This window comes from Primulina eburnea, chromosome 2 (assembly GCF_022965805.1).
Source record: "Primulina eburnea isolate SZY01 chromosome 2, ASM2296580v1, whole genome shotgun sequence".
NCBI classification, from domain to species: domain Eukaryota; kingdom Viridiplantae; phylum Streptophyta; class Magnoliopsida; order Lamiales; family Gesneriaceae; genus Primulina; species Primulina eburnea.
This window is the reverse complement of record NC_133102.1, coordinates 11,486,392-11,502,654: the sequence shown is the minus strand read 5'-3', so window position 1 is coordinate 11,502,654 and position 16,263 is coordinate 11,486,392. Positions and strand designations below refer to the sequence as shown.

At 38.2% G+C, this 16,263-nt stretch overlaps 1 protein-coding gene across 1 annotated transcript; it reads left to right on the top strand.

Moving 5' to 3' along the window:
• The first annotated feature begins 2,817 nt into the window (after positions 1–2,817).
• Positions 2,818–13,658, top strand: LOC140822966 (8-hydroxygeraniol dehydrogenase-like). The gene is made up of 6 exons (XM_073184012.1): positions 2,818–3,008; positions 3,140–3,253; positions 3,346–3,510; positions 12,430–12,778; positions 12,869–13,022; positions 13,227–13,658. Exons 1-6 carry the CDS (start codon positions 2,911–2,913, stop codon positions 13,427–13,429), a joined length of 1,083 nt encoding a protein of 360 aa, XP_073040113.1. The 5' UTR covers positions 2,818–2,910; the 3' UTR covers positions 13,430–13,658.
• Positions 13,659–16,263: the final 2,605 nt, after the last annotated feature.

Below are 16,263 nucleotides of genomic sequence, written 5' to 3'. Positions count from 1 at the left end.
CTGGTATTCTAGTCTATCACTTCTCCCAAATCTAAATCCATATGATCCTCTTCTTCTTCTTCGGGATCCTCCTCGGGTTTATCTTCATGGTTGACTATGACTGCTTCTAGATGTTCCACATGACCATGCAGAACTGCATTCTGGTCGCTAAGAACTTCGACAGTGTCTTGCAACTCATGAATCTGAGCATCCGTCTGCTCACAATACTGGTTATGCTGATGCACAAGTTGGTGATTCTGATCCTTAAGCACTTGGATCTTCTCAACCAAGGTATCACGTAACATGATGAATTCTGCGACAGTCTCTTGGGATGTTTCAAACTCTTCTTGAGCTTTCCTACTCCTCTCTTCTGCTTCATGCAGATAATGAGCATAACGTTGAACATCACCCTCTAAGTGTTCTGCTCGACGCTCCAACTCGTCCTTGTCCAGCTTTAGGCAGTAGTTATGCCCCTTTAGTTTCTCTAGCTTCCTCTCTAAGTTCTTAACGTGGCTACTTTGGTCAGCCATATCCTACATCCAAAACATGAGGGTAAAGGTTCAGAATTGATATCAAGAATATGGATTAAGTTATAGACAAGTACTGGAATGAATAGAATCAGTAAGCCTATAACATTCGATAGTAGAAAATAGTTCAAAAGTTTTCGGTCTCAGAATGGCGTAAAAAATTTATTAAAAATCTTTCACATCAAGAATATGAATGGTACCAAGTTTGGTGCAAAAATTCTAAGCCATTTGGAAATGAAAATTCCTCAAAGCTTCAAAATTTTGGAAAATTTTACGGAAATGATGATATCCCTATATAAACGATGGATTTTGGGCTTCGTCGGTGGTGCTAGAACGATAAGTGTTCTAGGTTAGGTTCTCCTCGTCGAGAGCTTTCCAACGCCTACTTTTAATGGTAAAAATTCCTCCTGGATCAAAAGTTATGGCCGTTTGAAGTTTGCGCGAAAAACACCTCAACTTCTATGCCATTTTGCGAGGTCTACTGCATTTGCTTGCTGGAATTCACTTGCTACTGCAATTCTGATGCTACTGCATTCAGTCTGCTGCTTTTCCAGCATTGTCTGCTGCATTCCGAGTCTACTGACTCCGTCTTCTGCATTCAGATCTACTAGTTTCCTTCTACTGGTTCTGGTTTCAGACTACTGGTCTGATACTACTGGTCTCCATCTACTGGTTCTGGTTTCAGATCTACTGGTCTACTGATTTGTTTTCCTACTGATTTTCTTAACTGTACGTATTCAGTCTATCATTTCAGTAGTCTATTACAGTAGCTTATTTTCAGTAGTCTATTTGAGTAACCTTCAGAACTTATTCTCAGAAGTCTATAAGAACTTATTATTTCTAGTTCCTCCTCCCCATATTATGAAACCCGGTTCTGCTCTGATACCACTTCAATGTCACGCCCCGGGACGGGGGTTGGTTGACACCGGCGTTGCTCTCAAATTTTCATTCGAAAACAACAAGCCTCGGAGTACAGAATTCATAAACCAGTCTTTTATTCATAATACGAAGTAAATCAATTGTCTCTTACAACCCTGATGCTGATGTTTTACAGTGGAAATGTAAAGCTAGACATCATAACATTGCCTTAACAGATACAGCGGAACTAACATAACATAACATAAACTGAAAACAATAATCTTCTTCACCAGCCCCAGAACTGGATCTGCTCCTCTTCTTCTAGCCTTTCTTCATCGTTCTTATCTGGAATGGTTTGGTGGGTCAGTGATATGGTTGTCACTCAGTAAGCGGGGGCGGGAATAACTCCCAGTTTTCGAACATCATTTTAATACAGAAACCGTAATACAGTAATATACAGAAAAACTCGTATTTCATAACATAAATCAGAATTCAGAAACTTCAGGTTTCAGATCAGAAATCAGAATTGGTAAGCACTGAACACGTTAGTGAATTTCATGGCTAAACTGATATCAGTCCCCTATATGTTCTCTCCTCTAAGGGGTGAGGCCAGAATCAGAATCAGAATTCAGAAATGTTCAGAATATATATTCCTACCATTAGTTCACTAGGGAGTTTCAGTGCTTCAAAATCATATATCAGAAATCATGCAGAAACTGAACTTTAAAACAGAATTATCAAACAGATTTCAAGATATTTATATATAAGCCCACTTACAGTAAATTGCTAGAGTTTCGGTTGAAGTCTACCGAAATCTGCTTGCCTCGCTACTGGATTTTATAGCTTCGAAATTGCACTCTCTTAGCTCTAATTTTAGGTGATAACTCAAGGTTTTGGTAAACCAATTCAGGTGTTTGAGAGTGATATTTATAGGCAATGTTTCTGACTGTTAGACTCTCAATTAATGGCCATAATCTGCCATTAACAGCCTTTATTCCATGTTAATGCTTCAGTTACAAGTCTAAGCTGAATCAGTAACTGACTGCTGCTTCTTTCTCGCTCTTCTGCTGCTGCTGATTTTTCGTTCTTCTACTGCTGCTGCTGGAAAAATACATATCTGCTGGAAAAATACCAGCTTCTGAATATTATCTTCTGCTGGAAATTTTACATTGCATGCTGAAATGCTTTTGCTGGAAATTCGGGTTCTCACAACACAAATTTTTTCTGGCTTTCTTTCATACAAATTAGTCAATTACTCCAGTTTCAACCCTTACAAGGTAGTGATGAGTTTCACACACTCAAAGCTCGGCCCACGCGGAATTAAGAGAAAAGACCGGGAAGAAAATTACTCTAAATTTAACGTATTCATATATTATTTAAAGTAGCCACTTTGACTTATGAATGGTTATTACATACATTATTATAAGAATATTATATTATGACTTCACTCAAGCTTTCCTCGAAACTATAAATTCCGTTGTTTTCGACTGCTTCATTCACCGCCTTCCTATACTAATCATTATATTTCGAGAGCGAGAATTCATCAATGTCGAAATCACCAGAAACAGTGCACCCCGTGATGGCTGTTGGATGGGCTTCAAAGGACACTTCTGGGATCTTAGCTCCTTTCAAGTTCTCTAGAAGGTACTGTACGGATATATACGAGATTTTATAGAGCTGGGAATGATGAAAGTTTTGAGTCTTCTTTCATGATAAAGAAGGGATTTAGTTTGTTTTTTCGGGTTGTATATTATATTTTATGGGTTGTCTTGTAGGGCTACCGGGGAGCATGATGTGCGGTTCAAAGTTCTATATTGTGGGGTGTGCCATTCTGATCTTCATATGGCCAAGAATGAGTGGGGATTCACCATATATCCTATTGTTCCTGGGTAAGAATATTTACTCAGCTTGTGTATTTGTTTGTTCATGAGTTAGTTATCCGAGGATTTGACTCATCGCGTATAATTTCCTTGATGTCTAGGCATGAAATTGTCGGGATAGTAACTGAGGTTGGTGAAAAGGTGGAGAAGTTCGAGGTTGGAAACAAAGTAGGCGTGGGATGCTTGGTAGGGTCGTGCCGCCAATGTGATCAGTGCGCCGTCGACCTAGAAAATTACTGTCCCAAACAAATACTCACATATAGTATTGTTAGAGTAGATGCCCTGCAAGCCAACGGTTGGCTAGGGATTTTATTGACTCAAGTGAAATAAACAATCTTTATTTTAATATAATTTAACTTTTAATGGTTTCGTAATACTTTATCTGTATACCCATGCAAGCAGCATAGATAAAGTCCTTGATTATGCTTTAATACAAATGAATCGTAATTCGATGTTGAAACTCATTTGTAAACACTGCATATTCTAAATTCGTTCCTAGTCGATTCAGCCGCCTAAAACATGGATAAAGGTCGCTTGAGCTCGAGACTAGCATCTGTGATGTTGTGTACTGCGTTTCTTGGTAAGGGCATAGAGATGTCCAAACATACAGATGGGTAGTCATATGATGATTATACCGAACAACCCTCCCTCGGACTTTTCAAGTGGTTATCATTCATCGAGAGGATAAGTCCGTGGTTATGATTGTACACCATTAGTCCTTACGACCCGGGACAACACTGAGGCTCTATATGCTAGGGCTGTGCTTTGACTCGTTTACCGGCTCCAGGAGAGTCATCAGGTGGCGAGGTTGGGTACAGTTGCGACACATATAGGAGCCAGTGCATTGTAGTCGGGGATTCACCGCTCACCTACGGGTGTGGATATCCTATGTGATCTAATGAAATAATAGTGCATGGAATCTCTGGCCAGAGTACGAGATGTACGTTGGAGAAGGAGTTCTCCAAATAGTACACGCGATGCCACTATTATAGTTATCACATAGTTATCGAATTAATATGCAACCCTCGATGAACCAATGGTTGCAGATTCGATCGGGATATATGAGATGAAGGGACCGTACTGTACGTTAATCATAATCTACTGGTTCTTGCAGGCACTATCAGTGATACCTAGGGGATCATGGGGCGATGCTACTAGACGCTCTTACCATGATCCGATGGGTGTAATCAGAAATGAGTTCTGGCATTCTTGATCAAGGTGTTGGTGAAAAGAATGGGGCTAACTAGGGTAAGCCCGAATAAAGGATTATGTCCTGAATCACAAAGAGTTGTGAACCCACGGCTAGCTGTATCCCTGAACCATTGAGGGTCACACAAGTACTGGATTGTTTGTTCCCGTTGAGAGAATAAATTCAAGGAGTTGAATTTATATTATGATATAGTAAATTCAAGGAGTTGAATTTATGATAATTAAATTTTGAGAAAAATAAATTCAAGGAGTTGAATTTATGATATAGTAAATTCAAGAAGTTGAATTTATGAAATTTGGAGAGAATAAATTCAAGGAGTTGAATTTATAAAATTTGATAATTTAATTTATTAAACTCAAAAGTTGAGTTTATTAAATATTAAATTTTTGAGGTGATGTAAATTCAAGTAGTTGAATTTATAATTTAAATAATAAATTCAAATGTTGAATTTATAATGTATTTAATTTATTAAGCTCAAAAGTTGAGTTGATTAATTAATAAATTAAATATGGTGGATAATATGTTTAATGGGCTTGTAGGGGTACGAGTCCAACATATTAAATAATTAAAGTTTTAATGGATTTGATTAAATTAATTAAACTAATTGGACTAGCCCAATTAATTAAATCAAGCCCGTTAATGTTAATTATGTAATTAGGGTTTCATTTAATTATATATATAACGCATGAAAGTAAAACCCTACACCACCCACCACCAAACTCACGAGAATCTCAACTCCAAAAGAAAAAAATTGGCCACCTTTTCTTTGAGAAAAACCTTTGAGCCGTCTCTCAATTTTTCTTCTCCTACGCAAAATCTCTTCTAGTTTTTCTAGTGCAAATCAGAAGAGGAACGAACGTTCTAGTCGTGGACCTAATTTGAAGGAAAGAAAGGAGTCTTTTGAAGAAAGATCGTAGGGATTCATCAAGAGCCAGATCTGTTATACCGGATCGGTTGGTGTCCAGTGATTTATTCACCAAAGGTATAATTTTCTAACATCCTATGTATGTTTTGTTAAAATCATACGAGCGCTCAAACATATATATTTTGATTGTCAAAATAAAATAAAAATTTTAAAACTTCCGCTGCGTTTGGGCGTGTAGAAAACCAGATCCAACAGTGGTATCAGAGCCAGGTTTTCTGAATCGTATGATTTAAATTATATTGAATAATTTATTTCTAACCACACAAGAAAATTTTTCAGAAAATTTAGCACCACGAAAATTATTTTTTTTTCAGAACAAAAAAAAAAAAAAAAAAAAAATTATTTAATCTGCCCGGAACTGTTCCGGGCAGTCGTGGGCGCAGGGACGCGCACGGCAGCGCGCAGCGTGCGCGCGCGGCGTGGGACGCCCGCGCGCAGCACGGCAGCGCGCTGCGCGCGCGCGGCGTTGGACGCCCGCGCAGCACGGCAGCGCTCTGCGCGCGCGCGGCGTAGGACGCCCGCGCGCAGGCGGCGGCGCGCAGCGCGCCAGGCGTGCGGACGCCAGCGCGCAGCGCCGCGCGCACCTGTGCGCTCCCTGAGCGCACAGGGGCTGCCGCCGCTGCCCGAAACGTTCGGGCAGTGGGCGGGCAGCGAGGGCGGCTACCCGGGATCGTCTCGGGATGCGTGAAAAATGCTGGGCTTGAATTGTTTGGGCCCATGGTGCAATTTTCTGATTTTTCAAAATTTTGGGTAAAATTGATATTTTTGAAATTGATTCAATTTTTCTTTTGAAAATTAATTTTCTGAAAATTAATAATTTTCTTGTAAAATAAATAATTAGAATATGATTTTAATTATTTATGGTAAAAATGAGTTTTATAAGAAATCAATTATTATTGATTTAATTGGAAATTAAATAAAGGAGTTTATTTAATTTATTAAATTCTTTAATAATTGTGGTGGTTAGTGATAAAATTATTAGATATATGATTTATCAATTAATTAAATTGTTTAATTAATTGATGTTAATATTTGATATTAAATGCATGGAGGATGATCGAGAGCCTTGACCAATGTGTTAGGTGTATGTTAGGATATTTTACTGTTTTTATTCTTTTTATAATATTTGATATTATTAAAGTGGGCCTGGTTTATGGCCCGTTCCCACCCCCATGAGATGTATCCCTTATGTGCCATGGCTATTTAAATGTAATTATTAGAAATAGTGGGAGATCAAGACTGGAAGATGGTGGGCCCGATGAACGAGATGAAGACATGTAAAATATTGGAAGCTCTTGTAATAGTTGCATTTGCATCCCTGCATTCACCTAGGTTTGGACCTGGATCCATGTATGGCTCACATGGATCTAATAGTGTTGGCGATCGATCATCCTTATTTATTGTTGAATGCTATATTATGATATATGCGATATATAGTAGTATGCATGTATGTATATTATTAGATAATATAGTTGCATGGATCCGGAAAACATACAAACTCGTGGCACGCGTTTTTAAATTAAAATGATGAGACAATTTTTTAATTAAAATCCCTCATTTTGAATATGATTCAAAATTTATATCAAACCGAATAAGTAAAAATTAAAAGAGTTTAATTTTTCCTTGCCTTCCATCAACCGTGGTTGCATGTTGATCGCTACCCGCGGACAGTGTCTGGCTCATATTATTGGGGAGGCCTGTACGCCGGAAAGCTGTGACTTCCACCGGACATATGATGTGAATTGAGTGGAACTCTCATGACTTCGGCTCATATTATTGGGGGAACTCATGGCGACCGTCTATTACAATTCAACATTGATGGGTTGGTTTGACACGCGAAAATAAACGGCGTCATATTATTGAGTCCTTATTAAACGTGAGGCAAAACACGCGGAGGTTGCATAGGGATGCAATTGGACTCTACCTTTTAGAAATTATAATTGGCTGATATTATTCGGGATTATAATTGGCTAATTGGACTCTACGTGCCTACTAAGGAAATACGATTTCCCTTTTTCATCAGAGGGTGGTGGAAATGTCAAAATAGTAGGAGGGTAATTTATAAAATGAAATCCATATTTTATATCTTAAAATTATTTTAAAATAATCAGCAACAATTATTCTGTTTCCATATCAGTGTATATTTCGATTTCGTCACGTAATCCAATTTTATTATTAACAAGCTAATCGAATCTAATTTTCAAGACTGGTTGGGAAAATTGTTCTGAATTCAGAGAAAATGGCATACACACTAATGTCAGTCCTGCTGAACTGACAAAGCATGCAAGATGGAAGGACCATAGTATGCAAGCTAAAGTGTGATGTGCTTTCTTCTATGTCAAATGAACTGTAGGGACAGTTTGAGGAAATTTTGAATGCTGTTGACATTCGAATGCACGTGCAAGAGTTGCATGGTGCATGAAACTCATACGATGATGCACACTACTTTCAAAGAGCTCATGACTACACACATGCAAGATGGGGCTCTAGCCCATGAGCATGGTGTACATATGATTGTGTTATTAAGAATGTGGTGGGTCTGGAATATGTGATTCCTAACGAGTTAATTGATAACATCAATTTGTTGTCTTTCTATTCCTCATTTGACGGGGGTTATGGTGAACTTCAAGTTTAATAAGATATCTGATAGCCTTGAAGAGCTAGTCAATATGCTTATGACTTATGAGATCACCATAAAATAAGAAAAATTGTTGTTTTTATAATGGACCTTTCGTCGGACGAAAAATGACCCACAAGGTAAGGGAAAGAAATGTTCCGCCCCTCACAAGAAAAACAATCCCAATAAGAAGCAAACTCTAAAAGACACTTGAAAGGCCTACAAAGCCCGATAAGTCAGAACATATTTATTTCACTGCAAGAAGTTCGGACATAAGAAATTATATGCGCCAGAAATGTTCTGGAAATGATAAATGAATGTCCGAGTAAACATGATTTCAACAACAAACAAAAGAAAGTTAGATGATCCAAATCCCACACAAATATGGCACGCTAGACTAGGTCATATTTCCCAAAGAAGGATGCACAAACTAGTGGGAGAAGGCATGTTTGACTTGTCAGACATAAATTCTATACTTACCCGTGAGTCCTGTCTGAAAAGAAAAATGACCAAGATTCCATTCGATGGAAACGTGGAACGTGCGCATGGTCTATTGGATTTGATCCACACAGACGTTTGTGGCCCGCTAAGTGTTAGCACAAAATATGGGCAATCCTACTTCATTACCTTTACTGATGACCATTCGAGGTATGGGTGTGTTTATTTGATAAAATACAAATCTGAAGCATTTGAAAGGTTCAAAGAATTCAGATCTGAAGTAGAAAATCAGCTAGAAAGAAGTATTAAGGCATTTCGATCTGATCGAAGTAGAGAATACTTGAGTGCTGAATTTTTGGGTTATAAGGGAGTTTCTATTAGATATAAAAGGCAATATGATAGAACTTGAAGAAATTCAAGATACTCCCTCAACTTTAGAAGTTGAACCTAATCCCCTAGAACCAGTAGTTGAAGTACAAGCTCCTAGAAGGTCTGATAAGGTTATTAGACCACCTGCCAGATATACACTTCTTCATTAACAAGGCCATGATGAGCCTTGTGTTGGATGTGATCCAATGAATTTCAAAGAAGAAATATCTGATACTGATTCAACCAAATGGCTTGAAGCCATGCAGTCAGAAATGTACTCTATGTATTCAAACCAAGTCTAGACATTGATGGATCAACCTCAGGGAATTGTTCCCATAGGATGCAAATGGATCTGCAAAAGAAAGCTTGGGGCGGATGGGAAGGTATTATCAGTAGGAAGTGAGCATAAGGTATGCAAACTTCAGAGATCAATATATGGTCTCAAGCAGATGTCAAGGAGTTGGAACCTCAGATTTGATAGCACTATCAAAGAGTTTGGTTTTGCTAAGAATCCTGAGGAACCATGCGTGTACAAGAAAGTTAGTGGGAGTGCAGTGACATTCCTGGTACTTTATGTTGATGATATCCCGCTCATTGGGAATGATGTAGGATTATTGCAATCAACTAAAGTATGGTTAGCAAGTATATTCTCCATGAAAGACATGGGTGAAGCATCCTACGTATTGAGAATACAAATCTATAGAGATAGATCAAAGAGGATGCTCGGACTCACCCGAGCCACCTATATCGATACCATTATTAAACGATTCTCTATGGAAGAGTCCAAGAGAAGATACTTACCAATTTGTCATGGTATTACTCTATCTAAAGCTATGTGTCCCAAAACTGATGAAGAGATAGAGATGATGACACGTATTCCATATTCGTCAGCTATTGATAGTATCATGTATGGTATGATATCGACACGTCTTGATGTTACTTATGCTTTGAGTGTTACAAGCTGATATCAGGCGAACCCTGGTCCAATGTATTGGAAGGCCGTGAAAGATATTCTTAAGTACTTGAGAAGCACTAAGAACTTGTTCATGGTCTATGGGGTGGAGAATTGAAATTGGAAGGCTACACTGATTCTAGCTTCTAATGCGACGTAGATGATTCGAAATCGACCTCTGGCTTTGTATTCATGGTGCAGTTGTCTCTTGGAAAGGTTCCAAGCAAGACACTGTTGCGGATTCCACCACTGAAGCTGAATACGTTGCTGCATCTGATGCAGCCCAAGAGGTAGTTTGGATGAGGAATTCTGTCCAAGAGTTGGGCGTTATTCCTAATTGAGTTGATACAGTCCCGTTGTACTGGGACAGCACTGGTGCCGTTGCACAAGCAAAGGAACCAAGGTCTCATCAGCGATCCAAACATATACTGAGGAAGTTCCACGTCATACGGGAGATAGTGGGAAGAGGAGACATATAAGTTGAAAGACTCCCCTCTGCAGATAATGTTGCTGATCCACTTACAAAGCCCTTGCCAGGACCATTGTTTGAAAAGCATCGCGAAGCAATGGAGTTAAGGGTAGTTGGCTCTAGGGCAAGTGGGAGATTGTTAGAGTAGATGCCCTGCAAGCCAACGGTTGGCTAGGGATTTTATTGACTCAAGTGAAATAAACAATCTTTATTTTAATATAATTTAACTTTTAATGGTTTCGTAATACTTTATCTGTATACCCATGCAAGCAGCATAGATAAAGTCCTTGATTATGCTTTAATACAAATGAATCGTAATTCGATGTTGAAACTCATTTGTAAACACTGCATATTCTAAATTCGTTCCTAGTCGATTCAGCCGCCTAAAACATGGATAAAGGTCGCTTGAGCTCGAGACTAGCATCTGTGATGTTGTGTACTGCGTTTCTTGGTAAGGGCATAGAGATGTCCAAACATACAGATGGGTAGTCATATGATGATTATACCGAACAACCCTCCCTCGGACTTTTCAAGTGGTTATCATTCATCGAGAGGATAAGTCCGTGGTTATGATTGTACACCATTAGTCCTTACGACCCGGGACAACACTGAGGCTCTATATGCTAGGGCTGTGCTTTGACTCGTTTACCGGCTCCAGGAGAGTCATCAGGTGGCGAGGTTGGGTACAGTTGCGACACATATAGGAACCAGTGCATTGTAGTCGGGGATTCACCGCTCACCTACGGGTGTGGATATCCTATGTGATCTAATGAAATAATAGTGCATGGAATCTCTGGCCAGAGTACGAGATGTACGTTGGAGAAGGAGTTCTCCAAATAGTACACGCGATGCCACTATTATAGTTATCACATAGTTATCGAATTAATATGCAACCCTCGATGAACCAATGGTTGCAGATTCGATCGGGATATATGAGATGAAGGGACCGTACTGTACGTTAATCATAATCTACTGGTTCTTGCAGGCACTATCAGTGATACCTAGGGGATCATGGGGCGATGCTACTAGACGCTCTTACCATGATCCGATGGGTGTAATCAGAAATGAGTTCTGGCATTCTTGATCAAGGTGTTGGTGAAAAGAATGGGGCTAACTAGGGTAAGCCCGAATAAAGGATTATGTCCTGAATCACAAAGAGTTGTGAACCCACGGCTAGCTGTATCCCTGAACCATTGAGGGTCACACAAGTACTGGATTGTTTGTTCCCGTTGAGAGAATAAATTCAAGGAGTTGAATTTATATTATGATATAGTAAATTCAAGGAGTTGAATTTATGATAATTAAATTTTGAGAAAAATAAATTCAAGGAGTTGAATTTATGATATAGTAAATTCAAGAAGTTGAATTTATGAAATTTGGAGAGAATAAATTCAAGGAGTTGAATTTATAAAATTTGATAATTTAATTTATTAAACTCAAAAGTTGAGTTTATTAAATATTAAATTTTTGAGGTGATGTAAATTCAAGTAGTTGAATTTATAATTTAAATAATAAATTCAAATGTTGAATTTATAATGTATTTAATTTATTAAGCTCAAAAGTTGAGTTGATTAATTAATAAATTAAATATGGTGGATAATATGTTTAATGGGCTTGTAGGGGTACGAGTCCAACATATTAAATAATTAAAGTTTTAATGGATTTGATTAAATTAATTAAACTAGTTGGACTAGCCCAATTAATTAAATCAAGCCCGTTAATGTTAATTATGTAATTAGGGTTTAATTTAATTATATATATAATGCATGAAAGTAAAACCCTACACCACCCACCACCAAACTCACGAGAATCTCAACTCCAAAAGAAAAAAATTGGCCACCTTTTCTTTGAGAAAAACCTTTGAGCCGTCTCTCAATTTTTCTTCTCCTACGCAAAATCTCTTCTAGTTTTTCTAGTGCAAATCAGAAGAGGAACGAACGTTCTAGTCGTGGACCTAATTTGAAGGAAAGAAAGGAGTCTTTTGAAGAAAGATCGTAGGGATTCATCAAGAGCCAGATCTGTTATACCGGATCGGTTGGTGTCCAGTGATTTATTCACCAAAGGTATAATTTTCTAACATCCTATGTATGTTTTGTTAAAATCATACGAGCGCTCAAACATATATATTTTGATTGTCAAAATAAAATAAAAATTTTAAAACTTCCGCTGCGTTTGGGCGTGTAGAAAACCAGATCCAACAAGTATGCCTTACTTTGATGGTACTGTGACATACGGAGGTTACTCTGATATCATGGTTGCTGACGAGCATTTCGTCATTCGTTGGCCTGAGAATCTGCCTCTTGATGTTGGCGCTCCTCTCTTATGTGCTGGGATCACGACTTACAGCCCATTAAGATACTTTGGACTCGACAAGCCGGGGATGAAAGTCGGTGTGGTTGGTCTTGGTGGCCTCGGCCACCTGGCCGTGAAGTTTGCTAAGGCTTTCGGGACTCATGTGACAGTCATCAGCACGTCGATTAACAAAAAGAAGGAAGCTATTGACATTCTTGGCATCGATGAGTTTTTAGTTAGCCATGACCCTGAGCAGATGCAGGTTTCTCTTCTTTTCTTTTTTTTTTTTCGGTTTCAGTATTCGAGTATGATCGATGGGATTACCATTTATTATTTGATTTCGCGTGCGTAGGCTGCAGCAGGGACGCTGGATGGTATCATTGACACCGTGTCCGCGACTCATCCCCTAGTACCTTTAATAAGCTTGTTAAAGCCCCATGGAAAGCTTGTCTTGGTCGGTGTTCCAGAAAAGCCTCTTGAGTTGCCCTCCTTGCCCCTGATTATAGGTGAGCATAAATGTCTGTTACGAGTATGCATGAAACAAAAACTTTAAATTAAGAAAAATATATATAATCATAAGATACCTATCCTTCATGGTTTTCCATTTGCTATGTTATATACTTCTAGCCACGCAGTCTATTCTAGCTTTCGTTATATTGCACAAACTCTTATCTTTAACAACTTATCCATTGGTTGATAATAAATGCCAGGGAGGAAGTCGGTATCCGGGAGTGGAATCGGGGGAATAAAAGAGACACAAGAGATGATCGATTTTGCTGCGAAACACAAAATACTACCAGATGTGGAGATTATCCATATAGATTACATAAACACAGCTATGGAGCGTCTGGTGAAATCTGATGTGAGGTATCGGTTCGTCATTGACATCGAAAAGTCCTTGAAAGTTGATTAAGACATTGGAAAAGTTTGCCTCTTCATAGGTTTTCTTCTGGTATACGAAGAATGGGAATAATGCATGGATTGTGATTTTGCAACTCTTTTTGTTTTCAAAGTATGTATGTGATGCTAGCTGCTACAATAAGTGATCTTGATGTGTCGTACAATGTACTGGCAATAGTGCGATGGACCAAAGTATGTACGTTCCTATCAATTCACATTCTCAAAAATATTTTTCTTTACTTCGTCATTTCATAAAAATATGCATAACTTTCAATATTCTTTAAAACTTCCAAAAATGACTTACATCATTCGTATACGTCGAGACTGTTAAAAATAACATAAATATACAGATACGTTAAAACTTCTGAAAATAACATATATCTTGCATATACTTTAAAAATTCTAAAAATAACATCTAACATGATATGGAATTGTTTTAGGAAATTGCAAACCGCCCTCGACTTTCCTCGAGCCGATCGCACACAATTCAACTTTATACTTACCTTGACGACCCTGAACTTTGACTTATGGGTAACGACTTGATTCCACAATTTTAAAAACACCAAAAATGTCCAGAAGCTTGCTGGAAATTTCATCTTAAGACCTACGTTTTAAAAACAACTTGATTTGCTTACCGAACGACACTTTTATCTCCGTTTTTGCGTTTTCGGGCATACAAATGACCAAACTACCCTTACGACTCGAACCAACCCGAGACCAGACCTTTAATAACATCCCATGACCAATTTATTCCACTGAAATCCCCAAACCCAAGCCAAAACCGAAACAAGAACAAGAGATTTAACCTAGGCCCCATTTTGTCACTATTTGGCATGTTTGGACATTTTACGACTCCGAATGGAACACGGTTCGAAACGACCCCGAACCAGGCCCTAGACCTCTTCCTTAGACACAACGTAAGCCCGTGACCAGGCCCTTTTGGACTCAGACCAGACGCCCAAAGCCCTAGACCTCCCAAACTAGCTCTGCACGAAACGCACTCATTGCGCGTACTAAGGACTCGAACGCTCTAGCGGCTGCTGCAGCCTTTGGCTCAACTCCAGGCTCACACCAGCCCCTCTCCAGGACCCTAAGTCACGTCCCTAGCACCTGGTCCATCCCATTACATCATCCTCTAGTCCCATAGAACCACAGGTACCAAAACAGCTCCTAGACGGCAGCTTGTGCACTCTCAGCCGCAGCATTACTCCAGCCAGTCCACGCCCTAACCGACCCCTACCAAGACCTTACTAAGACCCTAAAACAACCCTCCAGACCATGGCTAGGACCCCATGCATCCCCCTTAGCTGTGAGTAGCCTACACGCATGACGCGTGCATGGCTGTGCGGCCTTACTGGTCTTCCCTTTGGCTTTTGTCAATTCAAAAACTACTCTTAAACAATTAGACCAATGCATGAATCTCTCGGTTCGCATCCCTCCTTCAACAATTACCAAAAACGTCAAGAATTCTTTATAAAAACATGAGATGCACATGCATAAAACTCTAAAACCATCAGGGCCATAAATGTTCACACATAACTCGCATACATGCAGTATGGAGTGAATGGTGCATAAAGAAACATTTAAAAATGTTCATTTGCATTTAAAACGCTCGAAATATGAATATCGAAGCGATGAAACGTCGGTCACGAACGGAGGACAATTTCTACCCTTTTTCTTGTCAAAACCCCACCAAAAATGCACATTGGGATGCAAGGGATTCGGGTGATCGTTATCGGAAGAAAGAACGATGAAGAAAATCGAAGAACGAAGAAAAAAATTCGAAAACTTCCCTTTCCTAGAGCTCCATGTTTCGGCCGTTGCTTTCCTTTCCCACATAAATTGTATGTGTGTTTCGGTGTGTGTTTAGGTGTGTGTATGTGTGTAGGGTTTAATTATATATATAAAAAAACAAAAAGGATTCTTAATCACTTAATTAATAGGATTTATTAACCCTAACTTTTATTTAATAAATTAGACCCATTAAGATCAATAAAACCATTAAGCCTCAAATTTAAAAGTTTTAAAAACACTTCTTTCCAAAATCTCATATAAAGTACATAAATGTATTGCTCCACTAATTAATTTAAATTTGACCCTAAAAAAATACTAAATTTCTAGAATTATTTAAAATAAACGTTTTCTTAATTAAAAATAAAAATTTAGCTTTTAAATCTTTAACATTTTAACCGTATCCGATCTTCCGTCTCTGGTCAACCACCAATATTCGTCTGAAAATCTTTAAATTATGAAACCAAACAAAATTACACAAGTAATCATTTAGTTACTCAAAATATATCATTAATGAATCAAAAATTATTTAATTAAAATATTTTAGCAATTTAATAATTTTCATACATGCGATGTACGTGAACTAATTTTCGGGCGTTACAAATCCTCCCTAAATAAAATTTCGTCCTTGAAATTTTTTTAGTCTTGATTATTGAAAAATTTAGGCTCCCTCATCCACTTCATACTTAATCTGATTGGCTTAAATTTTGCATTCTATCATGCTTTCGCTGCGTACTCTGATAAGATATCTTCTAAATTTTTTTATACATTTATACCAAATTTCTTGATCTCAATGAATTCAAAGATTTAACTAACTCTACATCCTCTATCAATTATAAATCCAAAACTACCCCAAGTTATTTTATCCTCCCAAAATGTATTTCTAATGCTACACGCAGTTTCGATTCATAGTCATCATATAGTATCCATGATTATAAAACACCTTAATGAATGATACATACTAAAACATTATTCATATATATGCCAAACCTATTGTCCTTAACACTATCATCAATTTTTTTCCTTAAATCCCAAGAATTCAAAGTACTTGAATGA